Source organism: Dromiciops gliroides, chromosome 6, assembly GCF_019393635.1.
Source record: "Dromiciops gliroides isolate mDroGli1 chromosome 6, mDroGli1.pri, whole genome shotgun sequence".
In the NCBI taxonomy this organism is placed as follows: domain Eukaryota; kingdom Metazoa; phylum Chordata; class Mammalia; order Microbiotheria; family Microbiotheriidae; genus Dromiciops; species Dromiciops gliroides.
The window spans coordinates 271,121,199-271,145,666 of record NC_057866.1 but is presented as its reverse complement, the minus strand read 5'-3'; the positions used below and the strand labels follow the sequence as shown (position 1 = coordinate 271,145,666).

Below are 24,468 nucleotides of genomic sequence, written 5' to 3'. Positions count from 1 at the left end.
CAGATACATCAAGAGTTAGCCAGGGTGTAAGAAAAATCAAAAGGTATCCACACATACTTTCAAAATAATAAACCACAACTCTGCTAAATACCTGAACAATGAATAGAAAGAAAGAACAAATAGATTGTGTGAGGACCGATTCTCAATGAGTGTGCAACAGATTTATTGTGGAACCTTCAGTAAGTTATTGTACCTCTCTGGACTAGTTTCCTCATTTGTCAAAAGCTAGCTAACGATGGAGCCTGCTTCAAAGGAGTATTGCTTAAGTTAATTAATTGGTATAGATTAGTTAGGGTAAGTCATTGCTCTCTTGCCTAACGCTTTGGCAGAGATGGCATGTGTATGAATATGTGTGCACAGGCACATACACAGAAACAGAAAGTTCAAACCTACAACAAGAACCTCGTTTCCATCATCTTTATCATCCTTAACTGTGTTAAAGGCAATGCCATGGACAACCCAGAAACCTTCTTTTGGACCCAGTTCTCCAAAGGAATCACAAAGGGGCTTTTCTAAAAGAGCTCTCAGGAGAGTGTTTTTGGTCTTTGGTGCTAAGGCCTCCTCCAGACCCACAGTGTGGTACAGAGGGAATCTTGGTTGACCCAAAGGTCAAACTTTTTCCAAGCTGAAAAAGCTTTGAGCACAATAGCCCCCAGAACTGACAGAATCTACTGGCCAAGGCGACCTCCAAAGCATAATAAAGTGTAGTGGAAAGAAGATTGGATTCTGACTCAAAAGCCTTAGTTCAAATCCGGGCTTTGCACTTGAGGAAGTTAATTGACCAATTTGAATTCCAGTTTTCTCTTCTGAACTGCTGTTGTTGTTGATTCATATCTGATTTTTTGTGTGTGACCCCATTTGGGATTTTCTTGGCAAAGACACTGGAGTGGTTTGCCTTTCCTTTTCTAGCTCATTTTATAGACGAGGAAACTGAGGCAAATGGAGGTTAAGTGACTTGCCCAGAATCACACAGCTAGTAAATGTCTGAGGTCAAATTTGAACTCAAGTCTTCCTGACTCCAAGCCTGGCGCTCTATCCACTGCAGCGCCTCCTAGCTGCTCCCTTCCAGCTCTGATGCCAAGAGAAACATCTCAATTGTGGACTGTCCACCAAGTGAAGGTGTTTATTTGTTTGGAGTTTTTTCTGCCACAACTCAGGAGTCAAAAAGACATGCCTGTGAAGGGGTTGGGGAATGGATGCATTTCTTAATTTGTGCATTGAAATTCAATATCATCCTTTACTATATAAGCATTAGTGCTTGGTTTGCTAAGGAGAAGACTTAGGGAAGGCTAGGATTCAAATTGGCAGTTGAGTCACAGATAACCAAATAATAAACATGGATAAGATCATGCAGACACCTTCCCCTCTAGGTCGGTTCTGTCTCAATGTCTCAGTGTGGTACAATGTATAGGGCACTGGACTTGGAGTTGAGATCCTCTCTCTGATTTCTATGTGCCTATACAAGACAATTAACATCTCTGTGCCTCAATTTCCTCATTTGTAAAATGAGAGGTTGTACTTGATGGCCTCTAGAGTACTTTACAGCTCTAAATTTACAATCCTATGATATTGATATTACATCAGGTAATGAAACAAGTAAATAACCAATCTAAGGGTATTGGACATGTGTCATGTTTCTTGATCAGCCATGGCAATGTTTCTTTTTTTTAATTTTCTTCCTTTTTTTTTTCAAGGCAATGGGGGTTAAGTGACTTGCCCAGTCTAGTAAGCTAGTAAGTGTCAAGTGTGTGAGGTGAGATTTTAACTCAGGTCCTTCTGAATCCAGGGCCAGTGCTTTATCCACTGTGTCACCTAGCTGCCCCTCAAGGCAATGTTTCTGGACAGAGTATAATACTTCCTCCAGGATCCTGGCCAAATTTCAAAATGGGGCACTATATTCTTTGCATCTAAAATGAGCCCCTGTGATTTTAATGTTCCCAAATCAAGAGGTCCTAGAGGTGAATCCAGCTCCACCCCTTCGTACAGAATCTATGAGACCATGGGCTCACTTGGTGCTTCAGTGTGCTCATCAGTAAAATGGGCATCACAACCTAACAAGAGAACTCATGGTATGGTGAAAGTAGTGCAGGTTCTGGAATCAAAGGACCTCAATTAAAACCCTATTCAGCCACTGACCAGCTGTGTGACCTTGAGTGATGGTGACATTGCTCCTTTTTGGGTCACAGATTTTTCTTTTTCCATGTGTAAAATGAAGGGGTTGGATTAGACCATCCTATCTAAGGTGGCTATTGGGAGAACAGTGCTTTGTAAATCTTAGAAGCTAACGAGAACCTAAGCCTTCAGCTGTGTGTTCTGAACTGTTGGCTGTTGTGGCATCCATGGTCCTGTACCTGGGTCTACATCTGACTACAGAGGCCTAAATTCAGGGGCAGGTAAAAGGGCAAACCCTCCTGCCTGAAGAAAGTATTTCCTTTTGGGCAGTCACAGCAAAAGGGTCCATCTCGATGTGCCTCTCCTTTCCATTCTACCTGCCCCCCCCCCATTAACTTGCCTTTCCTCACCAGCAAAAGGAAACTTTCTTAAACCATATAATGATATAACCAAGATGAAGCACAGTAGAGTGAGAAGCCAGGGCACTGTAAGACCTGCATTAAAATTCTGTCATAGACGCTTTCTAGCTGTGTGATCACTCAGTCTCTCGGAATCTCCATCTCCTCATCTTCAAAGTGGAGTCAATATGACCGGCAGGACCACACCCAACAGGTTTGTTGAAGGAATCCAAGATGCTGACTTAAGTCAAAAGTTCCTTGTAAGTCATGTGATGAAATAATGGGATTTAGCAGATACTCAAAGACCCACCTGGAGATTAATCAAGACTGATTGAATCAAGTGAGAGTGATTGACTGCTGATTAAGCCTACTTCAAGTTAATTGGATTGTATCAAGTTAATTGGATTGTGATCACACCTGGCTATCCCTTAAGAAGGTATAATTCTCAGAAACTAGACTATGAACTCAACTTGAGAACACCTTCAAAGACAATGGATTTGGATGACGCCAACCAATCACCTTGAAGCAGGGTGTAAGGACTGCCTCTGTTCCAGATGTATAAAAAAGCTTCCACAAACAGCTTGGGGAGGATTGCTGATTAAAACAGGCTGGAAAAGGGTGTTCCTGATTAAAGCAGGCTCGTGGAGGAGGACTTCAGGAAGAACCCAACCAGGTTGGAACTCTAGGCTAGGTAGGACTTCTTTTTCATAACCTTCTGAACTCTTTGTAAATATCTGTATGCTCTAATAAATGTTTAATGCCCAGAGACTGGTACTGAAGCCTTTTAAATTTTGGTGACCACAATTAAGATTTTAAACGTCACAGTTTTGGCGACCACGAAGGGACCTAAAGGACCCTCCCACCCTCCCTAGTTTGGCCATGAGCCACCTAATTTAGTGGACTTTCTCTTAAATACCCCCACTGACTTTGCCTCATTTGCCTAATCTCCCTTGCTTTAAGCCTCTAAAAGTCTTGCTTTAAACAGAAAAGCCAGCCCAGTTTAAAGGGCAAGATGCTCGAATATTCTACTATCCCTTTGATTTTTCTCATCGGAATGTATTGGGACAGCATAACGTCCCGACTTAGAGGAATAGTTTACTCAATGGTCCTTCATAACATTATTGGTTTTTTCCTCATTCAGGCAGCAAAAAGTTTTTTGTATAATAGTATAAGTGAGAATCTTTGGGAAAATACGTTTAATATAAGTAGAAATTTTATGCCTGCAATTGAAATACCTTTTAATACCACATCCATAGTTCATACGACTAAGGATTTTATTTTTGTTATTATCATTGTTATAATATGGGGGAAATTGTCACATATGGAGAGAGTCCTCAAGATGGCTGTTTCTACTAGAGATGATCCAAGTTTAGAATCAGATCAGCAGAAACTGCTCCCGCTGCAGGAAACTATAGAACATACCAAAAAAGGAGCACCAATTCAAGACAGAAAATATAGCCCCTTTAAACCAAGTGACTTGAGCGCATGGAAATCAATCATCCCTAGTTTTGAGAAAAATCCAAACACTGTAATTTCACAGTTAAGGACCATATTTAATATATATCAACCCACTTGGGCTGATGTTACTTGCCTTTTGGAAACTTTACTGTCCCCAACTGAGATTACAGATATTATCTCAGCAGGAAATGCCCTTGTTGCGAAAGGTAAGGCCGATATGGAATGGCCTCTAAAGGATCCAGAGTGGAATTATAATAATGATAGGGATTTCCAAAGATTAAAAGATGCTAGAGAAACACTTCTGAAGGGAATGGAATCTTGCTCTAGAAAACCAGAAAACTGGCAGAAATTTTTAAGCCTACCTCAGGAGGCTAATGAAAGACCAAACAGATTTTATGATAGACTTTGTGAGGCCGCTAGACAGTACGCCAGATTGGATCCAGTAGATTTAAGAGATTCCTATATCGTTCTCAACACATTTGTTTATAATTCATTACCAGAAATCCAGAAATATTTTAAAGAGCAATGTCCTGACTGGAATAGCTTGAGTCCTGACAGACTTAAAGAAATAGCCACATATATCTTTGAGGCAAATGAGGAAAATAGAGCTAAACAGAACATTCTGGCACCAGTGCTTTCAGGTCAGGCATCTAAAGGTCAGCACAAAACCCTTAAGTATGATGACTATAGAGCAGAGGCTCTCCTTCACCAGCAAAAGAGATTGGAATGCTATAACAAGGCAAAAGAAGCTTATCTCATGGGGAAAAAAAATGTTGCCACATTTTATGCACAGCAGGGTAGTCTCCACAAGGAGAAGATGAGGGAAGCCAACCATCTTGCTGCTGTGAAGATATTTGAGAAAGTCAATGCTTCCCTACTACCAAAGAATGTTTTGGACCTCCATGGACTCCATGTAGATGAAGCCATAAATTATTTAATAACTGTATTGCAACAAAAAACTGAAGAGCATAAACAGAATGGTGGTAAACCATATCTCTCTGTGATTACTGGAAGAGGAAAGCATAGTCAAGGAGGAGTTGCTAGAATCAAACCAGCAGTCATTAAATACCTTACAAGCCACAATTTCAGGTTCTCTGAAATTAAACCAGGGTGCCTGAAAGTTATACTAAAATAAAGCTGGTACTTCTGTTGGGAAAGACGTTATTGTAGCCTTTGCAAAACATAACTAGCTGAATGTAATCATTCACCAGTTGAATAAACCCCTATGGCAAATCCATGGTACAAACAAAGCCGATGCTAAAGAACTCCACATTTTCTACCATAGAAAACATTATGACAGCATTAGAAAAATCAATGACAATTCAGAAACCCCTACCACTTTGGAGTGCAGAGAATTGGGGAACCAGTTAAAACAATGTGGTATACCCCAAACTCTAGCAGCATAATAATTTACCTTTAACAAGCTTTTCCTTCTACAGGTAAACCACTGAGAGAACATGGCCTTGTTTTCAGGCCTACCTCAATCTTCCCCACCCCTTTTCCCTTCCCCCTACTTAACCTTTGTTCCTTAAAGCCATTTTTTTGTTTTGTTTTTTGAAAGGCATTGAAAAGGCCTGGAATTCCCCACATACTTAAGTTTCCTTAAGAGCACAAAAGAGTGCTTAGCAAATCTTTTGCTTTTTGGTTTTGGTCTTGGTTTTGCTTTGTTTTTGACTTTTGTTTCTTTTGCTTTCTTTTTTTTTTTAACTCAATTTTGTAAACTAAGTGACTTTTCAGACATTTTAAGTATATGTTGTGGGTGGGGCCCTTGGGCCTCAGAAGCTACCACAATTCTTTTTTTCTTTTTTGAGAGAACCGTGAGTTTTTAATGAATTTTTTTAATGGGATTCTGTTTTTAAAAAAAGGTTATTAAAACCTATTGCTTGGTTTATCAATGAACATATTGAATATTGAGTCTTATTTCTTTTTGATAAATTGTTTATCACTTCAAGTATCTGTTACTCTAATACTAGATAGAGAATTCATGTATAAGATAATGTGTATACTTGCTAAAAGATTATGTAATAATGTCTAATATTATCAGTCATTTACATTCATTTATCATTTACATGTCATTGTGACTGTATACTCTGGGTATGGTTTGGAATTATTGTATATATTACAAGTACATCATCAATTATACAGCATAACATGCATTTTTACCATCATATTGTCTTTGGTGAAATTAATATGAGATTTTTGAATTATGGAAACTTATCATCTCAGAGACTAACTGCTCTTACAATAAGTTTGATATAGGCCCTGTAGAGAATATATGTACAACAGGAGGAGAGACAGGTACATGTAAATCTATGGTTTGCTTATGATGGCAACTATATAGACCACAATTGCTGGACACAGTCCAGTTTCTTCCTCTCTCCCTTCTAAAAGTTTTCTTTTTCTTTCACTAAGTCTGATGGCATAGTCAGAATCCATCCACCTATGGCCTACTGGATGTCTCGAAACCATGAGATGTGGTATGATAACCTTTCCATAACATTTTCAGGTGACATAAACACGTTACTAAATTTGGCTTTGATCCAGACACATGGTGGTAAGAAGTTTTATAGATTGCATAACTACCTCAACTCTCTATTATATAAAGGAGGGAATGTAATGGAATGTACTAAATTTGATCATTGACAATGCTATGCTAAGGTTTAGTAAAAAATCCAGCAATTTAGTTAAAGAAGAATCCAGCTTTCCAGACCAGAATCCAGCTTCCTCCTGATGACATCTTACCACTCCAAGAAGACAAGAGAACTGAGAAAAGACTTACAAAGACTTAATTATTTTTTTTACTGTTTCATCTAGGAACACCTGTTCCTAGAAGAAACAAGGGGGGGAATGTGATGAAATAATGGGATTTAGCAGATACTCAAAGACCCACCTGGAGATTAATCAAGACTGATTGAATCAAGTGAGAGTGATTGACTGCTGATTAAGCCTACTTCAAGTTAATTGGATTGTATCAAGTTAATTGGATTGTGATCACACCTGGCTATCTCTTAAGAAGGTATAATTCTCAGAAACTAGACTATGAACTCAACTTGAGAACACCTTCAAAGACAATGGATTTGGATGACGCCAACCAATCACCTTGAAGCAGGGTGTAAGGACTGCCTCTGTTCCAGATGTATAAAAAAGCTTCCACAAATAGCTTGGGGAGGATTGCTGATTAAAACAGGCTGGAAAAGGGTGTTCCTGATTAAAGCAAGCTTGTGGAGGAGGACTTCAGGAAGAACCCAACCAGGCTGGAACTCTAGGCTAGGTAGGACTTCTTTTTCATAACCTTCTGAACTCTTTGTAAATATCTGTATGCTCTAATAAATGTTTAATGCCCAAAGACTGGTACTGAAGCCTTTTAAATTTTGGTGACCACAATTAAGATTTTAAACATCACAGTCATAAAATGGAAGCAGGCTCCATAGATTGAAAAGAACATAGATGTAGGTGGAATAAGCATTTATGAAAAGCCTAATGTATGTACCAAGCACTGTGTTGGGTGCTGAAGATAGGAACACAATGAAACAATCCCTACTCTTAGGAACTTGGTCCAAGTCATTGACCCTGCCACCCACTCCCTGTGAGACCTAGGACAAGTCGCCTTCTTTCTTTGTTACTCATTTTCCCAATTCATAAAATTAAGGGGTCAACTAACTATGTCTAAAGTCCCTTCAAGCTCCAAGTCTTTGATCCCATGAATGTTGATTATTATTAATAAACCAACCTACCTTGTTGGGGTATTGTAGGTCTGTGAGAAAAATGTTCTGCCTACTCACTAGACTGCTGTTCAGTTGTTTCAGTTCCATCTGACTCTTCATGATCCCATATGGGTTGGGTTTCTTGTTTGTTTATTTGATTTTTAGTGTTTTGGGTTTTTTGGCAAAGATGCTGGAGTGCTTTGCCATATTCTTCTCCAGATCATTTTACAGATGATGATACTGAGCTCTAGTGGAGTAAACAAGCTAAGTGACTTGTCCAGGGTCACACAGCTAATGAGTGTCTGATGTTGCATTTGAACTCGTCTTCCTGTCCCCAAGCCAAGCGATGCATCCACCGTACCACCTCAATGCCTCTACCCACTAGACTGGTCTGTATGAAACCACAAAATGACCTCAGAGGTTTGTTTCACTGACCCAAAACTTTAGAAAGCAATACGAACCGTCTCCTTTGTGTCCTACTTCTTCAGATCAGCTCTATTTTGTGTTTTTTTTTTAAATGGGCAGCTAGGTGGCTCAGTGGATAGAGCACCGGCCCTGGAGTCAGGAGTACCTGAGTTCAAATCCGGCCTCAGACACTTAACACTTACTAGCTGTGTGACCCTGGGCAAGTCACTTAACCCCAATTGCCTCACTTAAAAAAAAAATGTGGCCAGACTCACGTATTTGGAGCAAATTATATATAAAAATTTGGCAGAAGGGTGGACAGTTTTCATCTCGCCATTTGGGAGGGGATGGTGCTGTGCATATAATGGAAGGCATGCACACTACCCTCAGAGAATCACAAAATGTTAGAAGGAGATGCTGTCAGGGGCTTCAGAAATCACTCTGGCATTTTACAGATGAGGATATTGAGCTCCAGTGAGTTAAAGGACACACCCAAGGTCACACACCTAGTAACGATCAGACTGTATCCTAACTTTGGAGAGTAGGTATAGGGAAAGGGTCCTGAATCTGACAACAGGGTACCTGGGTTGGGACCCTGGTTCTGCTTTTACTCTGCCCACGACCTTTTGGGCAAGTTTCTCTGGGTTCATAGGATTTAGAGCTGAAAGGGCAGCTAGTCCAACCTCATTTTTTTTTTACATTCTTTAAAATTTACTATGTTATTTCCCCCCAATTATATGTAAAAACAATTTTCAAGCTCCTTATTTTAACTGAGACCGGGAAAGATTAAGTGACTTTTCCAAGGTCGCAAGAATTGTAATGAGTAATTGAAGATTTGACCCCAGGTCCTTTGACTCAAATCCAGAATTCTTCCATACCACAGTCAGACCAGGTCAGGGGTTCCTCATTTTTTGTGTGTGCCATAGACACTTTTGGTAGCCTGGTGAAGCTTGTGAGCCCCTTCTAAGAATAACATTCGTAAATGCATAAAACGAAATGCATATGATTATATTGAAATATTATTTTTAAAAAATAAAAAACCCATGTTAAGAGTTCCTGGAGATGAACTGTAAGGTCCCTCTGTATTCTGACATTCTTTGGTCCTAAAGACTCCAGGCCCAGGGCACTCTTCACTTACCCAGGCTGCCTCCCCAACCTCCAGAGCCCATCTCCTATCGACTATTAATAGGCACCCAGTACACTAGCTATGCGCTACCTCCATATGGAAAAGGACGACCCAAGTCCTGGCGCATACTGAAACAGACCGACAGGATCTCTCTGGGGAAGTTGGGATCTTGGTAGGAGAGGGTCGGAGCATTGCTTTGAGAGACCGATTCCCCTGATGTTGGATCGGGGCGTGCTTCTCTGCAGAAGATTCGCTCGGGACGCCAAAGGACGCTGTGGACCCGCTGGGGATCAGACCCCAGCTCGCTTCCTCTCTCTGCCTAGGGCTTTTGGTTCCTTCCGCAAACCGCTTAACCCCCGCCATGGGGGCAAAATCCTGAGTCTGGAACTAGCCACTCTAAGCGTGTGGCCCCTCCGCTCACTTTCCCCGAGGGCCCTCAGGCGCCTTGGGTTGATACACACCTACCCATCCTGAGCCTAGAGGTGAGAATTTGACCAAAGTCTCTGTCCTTCCCGGCTCATATGGCTCGAGACCCTTCCTTCCCCTAAAAAGGAAGGAGCGGATGAGATGGCCACTGAGCCTCCCCCCCCCCCTTACCCCCTACTCCCAGCCGTCAGGTTCCGGGCAGTCCTCCCAGCCCCAGCTTTCGATGCCACTAGAATCTCTCCTCCCCTTATGTAGGACAAGACAGATGGGCAAACCCCCACCCCCCACCACCCCCGTCCCTTGCCAGGTCACCACCCCAAGGCCCCGATGCCCTGGGATGAAGCAGCCTTCCTTCCCGGGTTGTGCGATCGGGGCGAGTCGCCGCGGTCAGTGAGTGTGGGGGGGGGGGCGGGGTGCTGCAGGCCTGTCTACCGGCTCTGTGAGCTTGGGGTGCTTTGGCTGGGAGGAAGCGTCCACTGGATTAGGTGTTCATCGAGCAGCAGGTTCCTCCCCGCGTGCTTCAGGTGCTCAGGTGGCTCTGGTTCAAGCCGCCCGTCTGCGCCTGTCATTGTCTCTGCCCATCTGTCTGCCTGTCCGAGGGTCAAGTCCTCTGGCCTGCCTGCCTGCGCGTCCGTCCGTCCCAGCCCGCCGACCTTGCCAGTCTGATTTCTGCCTCGCCCTGAGTGTGTGTGTGTGTGTCTGTCTGTCTGTGTCTCTGTCTGCTGGTCGTCTCTCTTTTCTTCCTGCCTGTTTGGCTTCGAGTCTACCACTCTGTCTGCCGTTCAAATTTTCTGCCTCTACCTGCCTGTCTGCCCCACTGCCTCTTTCTTTGTCTGCCTGCCTGTCACTGTCAGCTTACTCTGTCGTCGTTCAGTCTTTCTGCTGCCTGTCTGTGGGTCTTCTGTCTTCCGACTGCCTAGCTTCCTGTCTGACTGCCTAGCCATTTCCCTGCCCATGCCCCCTCTGCCTGTCTGTCTCTGCCTGCGGGCCGGTCTGTCTCTGTCAGTGGGTCAGCCTTCCCTGTCTGCTTGCCTGTCTTAGCCTCTGCCAGTGGGTTTACCTGTCTAACCTGATGGTCTTCCTACCTATCTCTCTGCCTGTCTGCCCATCTATCTCTCTCTGTGTGTCTCTGTTTCTTTCTCTCTGTCTCTGTTTCTGTCTCTTTGTCTCTCTCCCTCCCCCGCCCCCATCTTTCCCTCCCTCTCCCCTCCCCCGCCTCGTCCATCAGTCTGTCTGCCCTGCTGCCTGGCAGTCCATTTGCCTGACACTCTGCCCACTTGCCTGTCTACCCGCTCTGACCCTGGAGCGGCCGCCCGCCCCTCCAGTCTTTGCACCTCGCAGGCGGCATCGGGGGCGCCATCGGCGGGCCTCTTGGCCAGCAGAAAAGTTGCTCAGAGTTTCCCTCGGGCCACTTGATGGAGGGGTCAGCTCAGCGGCCTGGGGCTCAAAGCCCTGACATCGCAGTTCCAAAGGGGCCACCTGCTCCCCTCCCCGCCCCCCTCCCCTCCCCAGCCCCTAGTCCTGTGCTTCCATCTGTCCAAGCCTGCCCCTAGCGTGCCGGCGCTTGGAGATCGTACTCACAGGCTGCTGCTGCCCAGGAGGAAGCGAGGCAGCTCTCCGCCTGGGGGCTCGGCAGGGCTCTCCCCAGAGCCCGGCAGGGGCGGCGGCTCCAGCCCCCCATTGACGCCCCTCCAGCCCCAGCGGCCGCTGCGCTGCTGCTGCAGCTGCTGCTCCTCGTCCTCCTGAGCCGGGAAGGTCACTCTCCCCCTCGCCGGCTCCTTCCACTTCCTGCCCTTGGTGGACATCGCGGCGGGCCGGCCGGAGCTCGGGCTGGGGCTCGGCTCAGAGCGAGGGAGGGCTGCCCTTCTCGGCCCCCGCAGCCCCCACCAACGCCTCGCTCCGCCCCGGCCCCCACCCCTTCGGCCCGCGCGTCCCGCTGCCCCGGAGGCGGCCCCAGGCGGGAGTCCAAGGGAGCCCAGCGGGGCAGGGCCCGGGGCTCAGGCACTGGAGGCGAGAGAAAGCCCGGCCCGAGCCCAGTGCGCGCCGCCACTGCGCCCTCACCATCCAATCCGCCCCGGAGCCAGCTGCGGCGGCCAGCTGTGCGCCCCGGCAGAGGGGGCCAGCTGTGCGCTCCGGGCAGCGGCGCGGCGGCGGCGGCGGGGCCCCTCGGGCAGCGCAGCGAGCCCTCCCTCCTCCGCCCTCGCCTCTCTCTCCTGGAGTACCACATCGCGGGCGAGGACAGCATCATTCCCAGGGGGAGAACAAGGGCGGGGCGGGGGGTGGAGGGATGGACGGGGACGGGAATGGGGGTGGGGCAGGGGGAGGAAGGAGCGGGCCACAGAGCTGGTGGAGAACGGACGGACTGTCTCTCTGCCTTTGGTCAGGACCAGGAGGACGCGAGGGGCGAGGAAGGAAGGAAGGACGCATGCAACTTGCTGAGACCTGCGAGATGAGGGAGGAGAAGCCCCTGTAACCTTCCCTTTCCAAAGAGAGAAAGAGAAAGAGGTGGGGGGCGGGGGGGGGGGAAGCCCCGGACACAGACAGAGACAGAAACACAGAAACACAGAGACAGAGAGACAGAGAGACAGAAAGAGACAGAGACAGTGAGACACATAGAGACAGAGAAACACAGAGAGACAGAGACAGAGAGAAAGATCTTTTCCATTGAAAGATTCAGGCTTCCAAAGGGAAAACCATTTTCTTTCCCTCAATTCCTGCCTTCCCTTACTCAAAACCTCAACTTTCCAACTAAAGGCAACAAATTTTCCCTTCCCTTTGAAGTAATTGAGAGCCCGACATTGGTTAATTTGGAGGCAACGTTTCCTGATCCCGAACTGTAATGCAGAAACCTGCATCACACCTCAGGTTGTAATTAATTGTGTCTTTTAAACCAAACATTTCTTCACAGCCCACCACAAGTAAGTCAGAATGCTGACCAAGAAAGATAGTAAAGCTGTATCCTCAAGGACTATACCCAGGGGAAGCTAGGTGGCGCAGTGGATAGAGTGCCAGGCCTGGAGTCAGGGAGAGCTGAGTTCAAATCCAGCCTCAAACACTTTCTAGCTTTGTGACCCTGAGCAAGTCACCTAACCATGTTTGCCTCAGTATCCTCATCAGTCAAATGAGCTGGAGAAGGAAATGGCAAACCACTCACTCCAGAATCTTTGCCAAGAAAACCCCAAATGGGATCACAAAGAATTGTACACACAATAAGCCCTCAAGGAACGGGCCAACAGAGACGTACCCAGTTTTACCTAGGAACATAGGGCAGCAGGTCCTGACCCGAGATTCCCCCGAGGGCAAAAATATCCATATTTCCTGTGAACAAACTTTCAAGGTAATCAAAGGTAGCATAATTTGCAATAAACATAGGATTTAGACCCAGAAAGGACCTTGGATATTATCTAGTCCAAGTTTTACAGTTGAGAAACCTGACAGCCTGAGAGGTTAAGGGTCACAATAAGATCATAGACTTCCTGATAGAAAAATTGACATTATTTATTGATAATAATAATAGCTAACATTTATGTAGCACTTTAAGATGTGCAAAATGCTTTACATCTATTATCTCATATGAGTCTAATTTCCATTAGACTGTGAGCTCCTTGGGAGCCTTTCTTGGTATATTCTGCTCTTAGCACAATTTCTGACACTTAGTGTTTGTTGACTGACTGACTGATTAGAAGACTCCTAGTTCAACACCCCCTTTTTACAGATTTAGAAATGGAAGCCTATGGAGAGAGCTGTCCAAAGTCATCTAGGTGCTAGGTAACAGAGGCGAGAGTAGAATCCAGGTCTTGTGTCTGCCTCATCCAATGAGTCTTCCATGCTGCCTACATACCTTTCACCGAATCTTAAGAACTCTATCTAGAACATAATTTTTAAATAACCTATTTTTAAAATCCACAACATCCACCTCCCCAATGACTTCAACTTGTTCTGAATAGGCTTCCTCCAAGTTATAAATTGAAAGGACAGCTATTTTCACAAGAATACCTGATATGTTCTAATGAGAGCTAAAATAAGGTCTTCATTTCATCAGTAGAGCTAATCAGACTGGCTTCTTTTCTTAGTGGGGGTTGGATCTCTATCCCATCCCATCCCTGTCCTCCCTCATGTCCTTCTCCCCAAGGTCTTTCTTGAGCCCTCCAGTTGTTAACATCCTTCCGCTTAAAGTTACTTTGTGTTTGCTTCTCTGTAGAAATCATATTCCCCTCCCCCACCCAACAGAATATAAGCTCCTTGAGGTAGGACCTGATCCATTTTTGTCTTTGTAGCCCCAGAACCTAGTAAAGAGCCTTGCACATGAGGATAGGGAACTGGACCTGTGTGGAAATGATATAAGGAATTCCCACATCAGGAAACTCCTATTGAGCCAGACCAGAATCTTTTCTGCACCCTAAAAGTCAGGATATGTCACAGGTGGGCCATCTTCCTAGACCTGAATCCTACTTTCTAACTCCATGCCATTCTGCTTTCCAAAGTAATAAATGACAATACAAAGAATAACATTTTTGCTGAGTTTGACTCAATTCAATAGGGAATTGTAGTTTCTGTGAATTCCTAAGATTAAACAAATACCAAATAAACATGGCGATGGAGTGCTTGGTCTGGAGTCAGGAAGACCTGAGTTCAAATCCAACCTCAGACATTTACTTACTTAGACTTGTTCTGTGACCCTGGGCAAGTCACTTAACTTCTGGTGGAGAACCTCAAAAGAGTGATAGAGCAGTTTGGAAGGGGAGAAGGTTTGGGGGCAAATGCAATTAGTTCAGTTTTGTACATGTTGAGTCGAATATTTCTACTGGATATCCCATTCAACATATCTGATAGGCAGTTGAAGATGCTAGACTGGATGTCAGCAGAGAGGTTAGAGCTACATAAGTAGATTTGTGAATCATGGGCATAGATATGATAGTTAAATCCATGGGGATTGATAAGATCACCAAGTGAAGTTTATAGACGGAGAAGAGCCCTGGACAGTTAATAGGCATGACCTGGATGAAGACTGATTGAAGGAGGCTGAGAAGGAGTGGCCAGAAAAGTAGAAAAATCAGGAGAGGTTGGTATCCCAAAAACCCCCAGAAAAGAGAGTATTAAGGAGAAAAGGACGATCAATTATGGCTGCAGAGGGCGCAAGAAGGGTAGGGACTGAGAAAAGGTCATTGGATCTGGCGATTAAGAGTTCAGTGGTAATTTTGGAAAGAGTCGATATGGCTGAATGATGAGGCTGAAAGCCAGATTGTCCTTTATGCCTCTTCTCTCACCTGAGTTATATTTGAAACATGCTTCATCCTCCTTAGCCCAACTAATATCTGGGCCTTTTGGGTCACCTGTGGTTAAGATTCTTCTGAGATTGTGGGACTCTATGATTCACAGCCAGAGCATGACTGGGGAACTTTTGATATTAAAAAGTCGAACTTTTCTGGCTGAGAACAGCTTGGGATCATTCAAAGTACTGTACAATAGGGGAAATAAAGAACAACTGTACAGGTTATCATTGATGCTCATTGAACTCCTAGATAGCAAGCAGTGCTATTGAAATCAGCCAGGTCACTTTGGCTGATTTCGTATGGAGGAGTGGAAATAATTCTAAAATCGTGTCAGAGGTCATGAATTCAAATGCCTACTCTTACATTTCCTAGCTGTGGGACTCACTTAACTTCAGTTTTCCCACTTGAAAAAACGGGGTTAAATATTTGCATTAATGGGACAGCTAGGTGGTACAGTGGATAGAGTGCTCAGCCTGGAGTCAGGAAGACTCATCTTCTTGAATTCAAACTAGACTTCAGACACTTATGAGCTGTGTGACCCTGGGCAAGTCACTTAACCCTGTTTACCTCAGTTTCCTCATCTATAAAATGAGCTAGAGAAAGAAATGGCAAACCACTCCAGTATCTTTGCCAAGAAAACCCAGATGGGGTCATGAAGAGTTGGACATGACTGGACATGACTCAACAACAACAATTTGCATTAATTACCTAGTACTATTAATATAATCATAATTAATTATATATATTAGATATAATTAATATAATTATAATTAATATAATTAATAGTTCTATTAATTAATAGAACTTTAAAAATTTGATAAAGAAGTGAATGGGAAGAGAGACAGAATACAATTGCTTATGGGGGTGCAAAGTCAAGGGAAGGAAAAGGTAAAGAGGGAGGAAGAAACCAGAAGATATAGAATGATCCAGGATTAGAGAGAGAGGACATGATCTTTGGGGCAAACACCTGAAGGAGGAAGAAGGGGATGGGATTGAGTCCTTGTACAAGGAGAGAGGTTGACTGGACAAGTATAAGAGTGATTTCATTTTCTAAGACTGGGACAAAGAAATAAAGGATGGATTAAGAGCTAGAGAGATTTTTGAGGGAGAAGACCTGGAAAGGAATGAAATATATACATGAAATGAGCTTCATAAGAGAAGACATGCATATGGGATAGTGGCAGAAGGTGGGTCTGGGAGTTCAAGAGGAAAGTTAGGTAGAGAATTCCTACTTTACAACTTTGTGTGTGGGGGGGCAATGAGGGTTAAGTGACTTGCCCAAGGTCACACAGCCAGTAAAGTGTCAAGTGTCCAAGGCCAGATTTGAACTCAGGTCCTCCTGAATCCAGGACCAGTGCTTTATCTACTGCACCACCTAGCTGCCCCTCCAACTTCATTCTCTCTCATGCCCCAGCCACCTTCTTACCCCGAAAGTTCCCTCCACACCATTCCACCATCTGATTTTTCAGTTCCTTCCATTTCGAGGAAAATGCCCAGGCTATTTATGTTCACTCTTATTCCCCTCTGTGCTCCATCTCTGACTCTCTGGATTTCTTCCCCTTACCACCTTTTCAGCTTCCTTCATTAGAATGTGTTGTTTTTCCCCATGGGAATGTAAGCTCCCTAAGGTCAGGGATTGTATTTCTTTTCTTTTTTTTTTTTTGCAGGGCAATGAGGGTTAAGTGACTTGCCCAGGGTCACACAGCTAGTAAGTGTCAAGAGTCTGAGGCCGGATTTGAACTCAGGTCCTCCTGAATCCAGGGTCGGTGCTTTATCCACTGCGCCACCTAGCTTCCCCCTGGGACTGTATTTCTTGCTTCTATTAGTATCCCCACACTTAGTGCAGTGCCTAGCCTATAGTAAGTATTTTAATTCTTATTGATTTGACTTGACTTGATATGGAAGTAGCATAAGAAAAGGAAGATGATTGTAGACCAGTTTGTACCCAAATGGGACTGGTTGAAGGGAGGTCGTCCTGTGGTGTGAAGCATATAATTGAGTATATTTCACTTTTCTACGAGGAAGAGGGAGATTTAGGGGCTCTTAAAATTCTACTTTATTTAATTCTAACATTTACTAAAGAGTGAGTACGCCAAACATCTTATGCCAGGCGGGCAATCCTTCTGTAACTTATTAATAGTTTGTGGATCAAGAGTTTATAGATAAATCAACTACTTGGCACTTGAGTTACTTTCTCCCAAAGAAATAGTACTCTAAATGCTGGTCAGGTTCTCAGCCAAGCCTGCCAATTCCTGTCTAAATCCATGATGTATTCAAAATGCCTACATTCAAAAATCACAAAAAGCAGTGTGGTATATATGATGGAAAGAACACTTGGTTTGGAAACAACCTGATCAAGGTTAGAGCCTCAGCTCTGACATTTATTGTCTACCTGACCTTGGATAAGTCACTTACCTCTCTAGACCTCTTCTAGAAAATGGGGGAGTTGGACCAGATGACCACGGAGCTCATTTCCAGTTCCCAACCACTTGTCCCTAGACTGAATTCTAAATCTGTAGATCAGAGGCTTTTTATGGTACAGGATCTGGGAGGATAAGCCTTGGACAAAATTTTGAAAAAGATAGTTTGTGGGGCAGCTAGGTGGTGCAGTAGATAGAGCACTGGCCTTGGAGTCAGGAGGACCTGAGTTCAAATCCGGTCTCAGACACTAGACACTAGTTGTGTGACCCTAGGCAAATCACTTCACCCCAATTGCCTCACCAAAAAAAAAGAAAGAAAAAAAGAAAGAAAGGAAGGAAGGAAGGAAGGAAGGAAGGAAGGAAGAAAGAAAGAAAGAAAGAAAGAAAGAAAGAAAGAAAGAAAGAAAGAAAGAAAGAAAGAAAGAAAGAAAGAAAGAAAGAAAGAAAGAAAAGATTGTGTCATCCTTCTACTTCCCTTTCTGCCTTCTTCTCATGTCTTGGTGCCCCTTGCACATAGGTGTCATGGTGCAATGGAAAGAATGGTGACTTTGGAAGCTGATGACCTGGGCTAGAATGCTGACTTTGCTACTTGCCACCTGTATGGCCCTCGGCAGATCCCTCCACCTCTCTGGGGCTCAGTTTCAGCCTAGGGAGGTCTTAGGACACCAGAAACAGGTTGGGTGAATAGACTGTACATCAAGTCAAGAGGTAGCACCATACCCATACTATGGCAATGCCAGACCCACACTCGAGGATCACAGATCCAAGGCACTATGAGATGGGATTCAGTGCATGGCAATGGTAAGGAGGCCCTGGGTGGTATACAGAGAATGGAGGAAATTCAGAAGCCAGCAACGATGGTGTGGCTCAGAACTTAGACATGAAGCAGGGTCTCATTTCTGCTATCCAGCCCAGCCCACAAAGGAATAATCAGGGCAGGAATTCCTGACTGAAGGGGAGCCTACAATCCTACCACTCTGAGCCAACAGAGCTTTCCAGCTGCCTGATAGGGGAGGAGTCTAGCAGCATTCTACTCTTGCTCAGACTCACATCAAGGTCAGGAATTTACAGAGCTCAGAGTGTGTGTGGGTGGTGGTGGTGGTGAGGGTAGCCATCAGACTTTGCTCTGGATCAGTCCACTCTAGAAGAACAGAAAGCCTGCAAGTCCCAGCCTGTTCCTGAGATCCTGGAATAATAATGTTCAATATCCCAAGAAATCAGCAACAGGACCATCTCAGACCTTTCTTCTCAAAATGTAGCAGAGCCCAATCCCAAGATCAAGTCCAAAGTCAGGTAATGGACTGCCTGGAAGAATACTTAAACAGAAAAATAACCCCACTATAATGAACTATTATTGTGGGAGCGATACTCAAGATAGAATCACAAAAGAGAATGATTCCAAAACATCTATAAACATTGCCTCAGAGAAAAACAGATTAGGCACAAACTCAACTAGATTTCCTGACAAGTATGCTTGGCACAACAGGTACAAAACCTTGCTCAAGCAACAAACTCCCTGAAGATGTAAATAAATCAAATAGAAGCCAATGACTTCATAAAGCAACAAGATAAATTAAAATGAAGTTAAAAGGGGGGCAGTTAGGTGGCACAGTAGATATAGCACTGGCCCTGGAATCAGAAGGACCTGAGTTCAAATCCAGCTTCAGACACTTGAAACTTACAAAGCAAGTCACTTAGCCCTCATTGCCCTGCCCTCCCCATGAAGTTCAAAGGCTCAAAAAATAGAAGAAAATGTAAGGGATATCAAATAATTGATTTTAAAACAGATTGAAGAGTAAAAGATTAAATATCATTGAACTATATGAATGGCATGACCAAAGAAAGAGCCTACACATCCTATTTCAAGAATTCTTAAAAGAAAACTGAAAATTCTCACAAAGAGCATAAGCAAATCCAGAGCTTTCAGGTCAAAGAAGAATACTATAAGCAACCAGAAAGAAAGATTTCAAGTACAGAGGAACCACAGTCAAAATCACACAGGATTTAGCAGCCACCACTATAAAGAATCAGAGAACTTGGAATATGATGTTTCAGCAAGCAAAGGATATGGGCTTACAGCCAAAAATAACTTACCCAGTAAAACTGATTACAATACTAAGGGGAGTAGTGGTGCTGATGGTGGATTTTTAATGAAATAGAAGACTTCCAAGTATTACTGCTGAAAAGACCAGAGCTGTGGAGAAATTTTGAATGAAGGGAAAGACAAAAAGTTGCACATGAATAAAGGATCAAACAAAGGTAAATGGCTTACATTTACATAGGGGAAATGATATATGTGTTTCCTTTGATCCCTATCTTCATCAGGGTTCATGGAGGAAGTTCAATTAGATGTGGCTTAGGACTGATTCTGTTATATCTTAATGTTCTTAAGAAAATATTGGACAGAAGAAGAGCAGAACACAGGCAAGAATGGGAAAACAAGGCTAGGGAAAATTATCTCACATAACAAGAGTGTATAAGTAGACATCTATACAAACAAAGAGGAGGGGATGGGGGGCCGCTAACACTTGAACCTCTCTCTCTCATCTGAAATAGTCAAAAGAAGGAAGAATATATCCACACAGATCTGGGTACAGAAATATATTTCACTCAACAGTAAAATAGGAAGGAAAAGGAAGAAGTTGGGAAGGAGAACTAGATGGAAAGTAGATTGAGGGAAGGATTAATCTTAATCAAAACCAACTCAAAGGATGCACAAACATGTTTATAGCTCTTTTTTGATGTGACAAAGAATGGGACTCTGAGGGGGTGATCATCAATTAAGGAATGGATGAACAGATTGGATGTGGTGGGATACTATTGTGCTTAATTTATCATTCTGATGACCAACCAGGATCCCAGAGGACTAATGATGAAACATGCTACCCACCTTCTGATTGAAAGGTGAAGGACTCAGTGCAGAATTAGACAAATATTTTTTAGGATATAGCCAAGGTAGAAATTTGTTTTGGGGGCATCCTTTCCGGTCTCTAATATTGTTCATGTACCATCTGAGTCCTGCCTAAAAGTCCTTGCTTCATCAGTGCCCAAACCAGAGTCTGTTCCCTTTAATACTGTTACCCTTGCTCATTCCTACAGCTCAAATTGATCTCTCCCCCATCCCCTCAATTCTCTCAAGGCAGCAAAAGTGGCAATAGAAAAGCAAATATCACATTGATCGTAGACTCAGAATTGGAAGAGGCCTTAGGGCCCACCTAGTCCAACCCACTCATTTTTCAGATGAGGAAACTGAGGCCCAGAAACATTAATCAATTTGCCGAGAGTCACATAGGTAAGTAGAAGAGTCAGAATTCATATGCGGGTTCCCAGTCCTTACCCCTTATCCTGCAATCTGCTGCCTCTTTGATACCAGTGATAAGCCTTCCCTGAAGCCCTTTCCCTCTAACACTCAGGTGTTAGAAAGTGTCAGATGTTAGAAAGTGAACAACCTTCCTACTTCATGAAAAGCAATGGAGGCAGACCTGGGTTTTAAATCTCAGCCCTGCCACTTACTGTGTGGCTTTGGGTGAGCCCTCACCCCTTCAAGCCTCAGTTTCTTCATCCGTAAAATGGAGAAGGGGCTCCTGGAGCCAAAGGTTCCTTCCAGCTTCAAACTGACAATCCTATGGACTGGGGGGAGTTTGCTTTTGAAGAGAACCCAAGTTATGTGTTCACGGACTATGTGAGGTGTAACAGAAAAGACAAGCAGATTTTAGCACCTGGGTCAGGAAATGTGACCTTCATTCATTACTCTGGTCACGCTGTCCTTTTATCACTGGTCAAAGAGTGTGGGTTGGCCTGGGTTTCTAAGAGTTTCATTAATTCATTACTATAAGCAGCATTTCTTAAGTGCTTCCTGTGTCTGCCGTGTACTAAGCACTGTCATTTTATTCATTCACACAAGCGTTTTTAGGCACCTCCCATGGGCCAGACACTTTGCAAAGCCCTCCAACAACTCAGGGACGTAGGTGCTTTTATGATCCCGATTTAACAGTTGAGGAAATTGAGGCAGACAGAGGGTGAGTGACTTGCCCAGGGTCACACAGCTAGGAAGTGCCTGAGGCCAGATTTGAACTCAGGCCTTTGTGACTATAGGTCCAGTGCTCTATCCATTGCACTAATCAAATGGCATGTTTTGTTCCTACTATGCCTGAATTGTGCTAAGCAGTGGTGACACAGAGACAAAAACCTGCTCTGGAGATGCTAACATTCTGGAAGGGGTTGGGGTGAGAAAAGACATAGACTGTTCTCTGATACATTAAAACAAAATGCACACAAAAAATGAAAAATAATTTGGGAAGAACACTAGCCACTAGAGGGAAGCAGAAAAAGTCACTTGTTCGAGGTGGCCCTTGAGCTGAGCCTCTATAGTTTTTTAATATGTGACTTTCACATTATTTATCTTCATCTTCTTCAGCATCATCATTTTCCTCCTCCTCCTCTTCCTCTTCTTCCTTCCTATTATTAGCAGCAGCAGCTACCTGCCATTAGGGTCAGCAACACTCACATTCATGTAGTGCTTTAAAGTTTTCAAGGCACTGTACATATATTATCTTATTTGATCCTCCCGATAGCACCCCCACCCCTTCTCCCTGGAAATGACTGATGGATTCCCAGAGTTCCAAGACTATCATCTATGTTACAACACACAGGGAGGGGTAAGTGCTTTCCCTGCCTGAATGCCCAGCGACTCATCCTGTTGTTTTATTAGCAGACTGAGACACCACAGCAATTTCCTGAGCTGAATAAATGAAGCAGGAAGATAAATGCCAAGTCTTTGGATGGTTTCATCCGTGAATGATTTAGTGTTTTGATTTTCAATAATCCTTTCCTTCTATGAATGAAAGAATGGCATTATCAAAGGCAATTTCATTGAGGAAATGTAGGATTTAGAGTTTCCCATATCACCTAAGACAGTCTCCTTTTTTCTAATACAACCTGGAATGAAAGAAATAAGTCATCTCCTATAAAAAGTATTAGATAGTCTGCTTTTCTTTGTATATAATTCTAGTCTTTGCTGACAATACTGAACTGAAAAAAAAAAACCACAGAGAAATGGAGCATCTTATTCAGACACCAAATCTTGGAGGCAAATGAGACTAGTAGTATAATACAATAGAAAGAGTGGTGGGAATCAGAGAATCTGAATCCTGGCTCTACTACCTTATTTATAGGACCTTGGACAGGTCACTCAATTTATATAGGTCATAATTTCCTCATCTGGACTAAGGTTCCTTTACAGCTTGAAATCTATGATGCCCAGCAGCTAGATGGCGTAGTGGATAGAGCCCTGGAGTCAGGAGTACCTGAGTTCAGGTGGTGGTGGCAGTGATGAGGGGGATAAGACCCATAACATATTTAACAATGGTAAAAGTTTTAAATCATGGTTGAAAATTCCAAGGCCTTGATATGGAGTTGGAGTCCTTGAGAGGAGAGAGGAGTCCCTTCTGAAATGAAACAATAGAGAGTTGAAGCTTGAAAGCTGACTACCACCTGTCTGGATATAATACCAGATACTGTGATTCCTCTCCATTAATTATTTGCCTTCTCATTTTAAGTGTTTCACAGATGACCTAATTGGTTTTTTCAATTAACTCTGTTATATAGTGTTCCCTGATTGTAGGCATGGGTGGAAATAAAGAATCTCAGAGTAAGGAGGGACCTCAGAGACCATCTCTGGGCAAGGCCCAGTAGTTCCTTATATCAGGTATAAACCTACCTTCCTAAAGCTTCCACCCCCTCATTGCTCATGTGATTGAGTATCCTTGCCACCCTGGTTGCCTTCCAAGGGCCAATATACTTGTTAAATTGTAGAATCCACAACTGAGCACAAATGACTCCACAGCTATGGTCCGAACAGGGATGAATGAGGATGCTGTGACTCCCCTGTGACTCCCTGGTCCTAATACCACACTTATCTTAACACTGCCAAAGATTTCATCTGCCTCTTGGCTACTTCTCTGCACTGTGGGCTGAGCGCATAACTCCAGCACCTCCTATCTTGAGTCTGCAAATCACATAATTTTACAGTAAGACACTTGAGAATCCCACTGCCTGCCCTTAAGTATTCCCGGTAATCATCAGGAATGCTGGAAACTGATTGCCTGCATGATTTTTCTTCTTTCCCTTATCCCTTGACACATCTCAAGAGTCAGGGATGAAGGATGATATTCACATCCCTCATATTTTTCCCCAGTGTCAGAAGGTGGATAAAGTCAACAAGTACATGCAGGGCACCCACAAAAACTATATAAGCATCTAATATTTAGGGTGCAAAAGACAGGCTGTTATTCAGTAAAATGGTTGAGTAGACAAGGCATATGGGTGAGGATTGCTTAGACAGATTTCAAATAGAAAGAACAGACATTTTAAAAAAAGACAACTCAACCTGGGTTTAGCCCTGGCTACCACTTAATTCCAGGAGAAAACATGGATGTTAATTACCTGCAGGTGATGAAGCTAATTCCTTGACAAAACAGAACATTTCTTAGCACCCAGAAGCTTATTCTTCATACCTCATCATCTCAGATGGCATCCACTGGTTTCTGTTTTCCTGGTAGCCACCGCTGAGGAAGTTAGCCCAAAGAATTAGAGGAGCAGATACTTGTGTTGGATGAGACTGAGGCTTCTAGAAGGACCAGATTCTTTCTGTTCAAAGGGTTCTCCAGATCCTTACGAATGAATGACTTTTAGAATAGCCCGGGACATACAGGACAGTACATTTTGTAGCACCCTGAGAGTCTTAAAGAGATTCACTTAAGCCAGCAATAATTCAGGAATGAATGTTTTCCCATGGCTCATATGAAATATGCTTAGCCAATGAAAATGCTGATGTCCCTTGCCTCCTTGCCATTGATGCTCCTCTTCCTTTCCCCCCTCCTTTCCCCAACCTGCCACGCCCCACCTATTTTTTTCCTTCAAGAAATTGCATCTGAGCCTTAGAAATTAGTTTTCAGTGGCCTCTGGGGGAAGACCAAAGCAACTCTCAAAGAGATTAGCAAGTATCATTTTCCCTTGATTTAAAAAAAAAATGTTTACATTTCCACCTCCCAGTGGAAAGATTAAGCAAGATTTTTCACAGGAAGAAACAACAGGCTCCTTGGAATAAACTTCACATCTTCCTCGTGACCTTTCAGATCTAATGAA

General features: G+C 43.7%; 1 protein-coding gene across 7 annotated transcripts in view; it reads right to left on the bottom strand.

Annotated features, from left to right (window-relative positions):
• The window catches only part of TRPC3 (transient receptor potential cation channel subfamily C member 3), a 110,730-nt gene extending 86,712 nt beyond the window's left edge, over positions 1-24,018 (bottom strand). For 5 of the 7 annotated variants that reach the window (XM_043972720.1, XM_043972722.1, XM_043972726.1 and 2 more), the window contains exon 1: positions 11,211-11,820. In XM_043972720.1, coding sequence (XP_043828655.1) covers positions 11,211-11,434 — 224 coding nt within the window. In that variant the 5' untranslated portion in view covers positions 11,435-11,820. Of the gene's footprint in view, positions 1-9,293; positions 9,364-11,210; positions 11,821-23,837 lie in introns of those variants that run through there. The other 2 variants (XM_043972725.1, XM_043972727.1) reach the window with 2 other exon arrangements.
• Between the last annotated feature and the right edge of the window lie 450 nt (positions 24,019-24,468).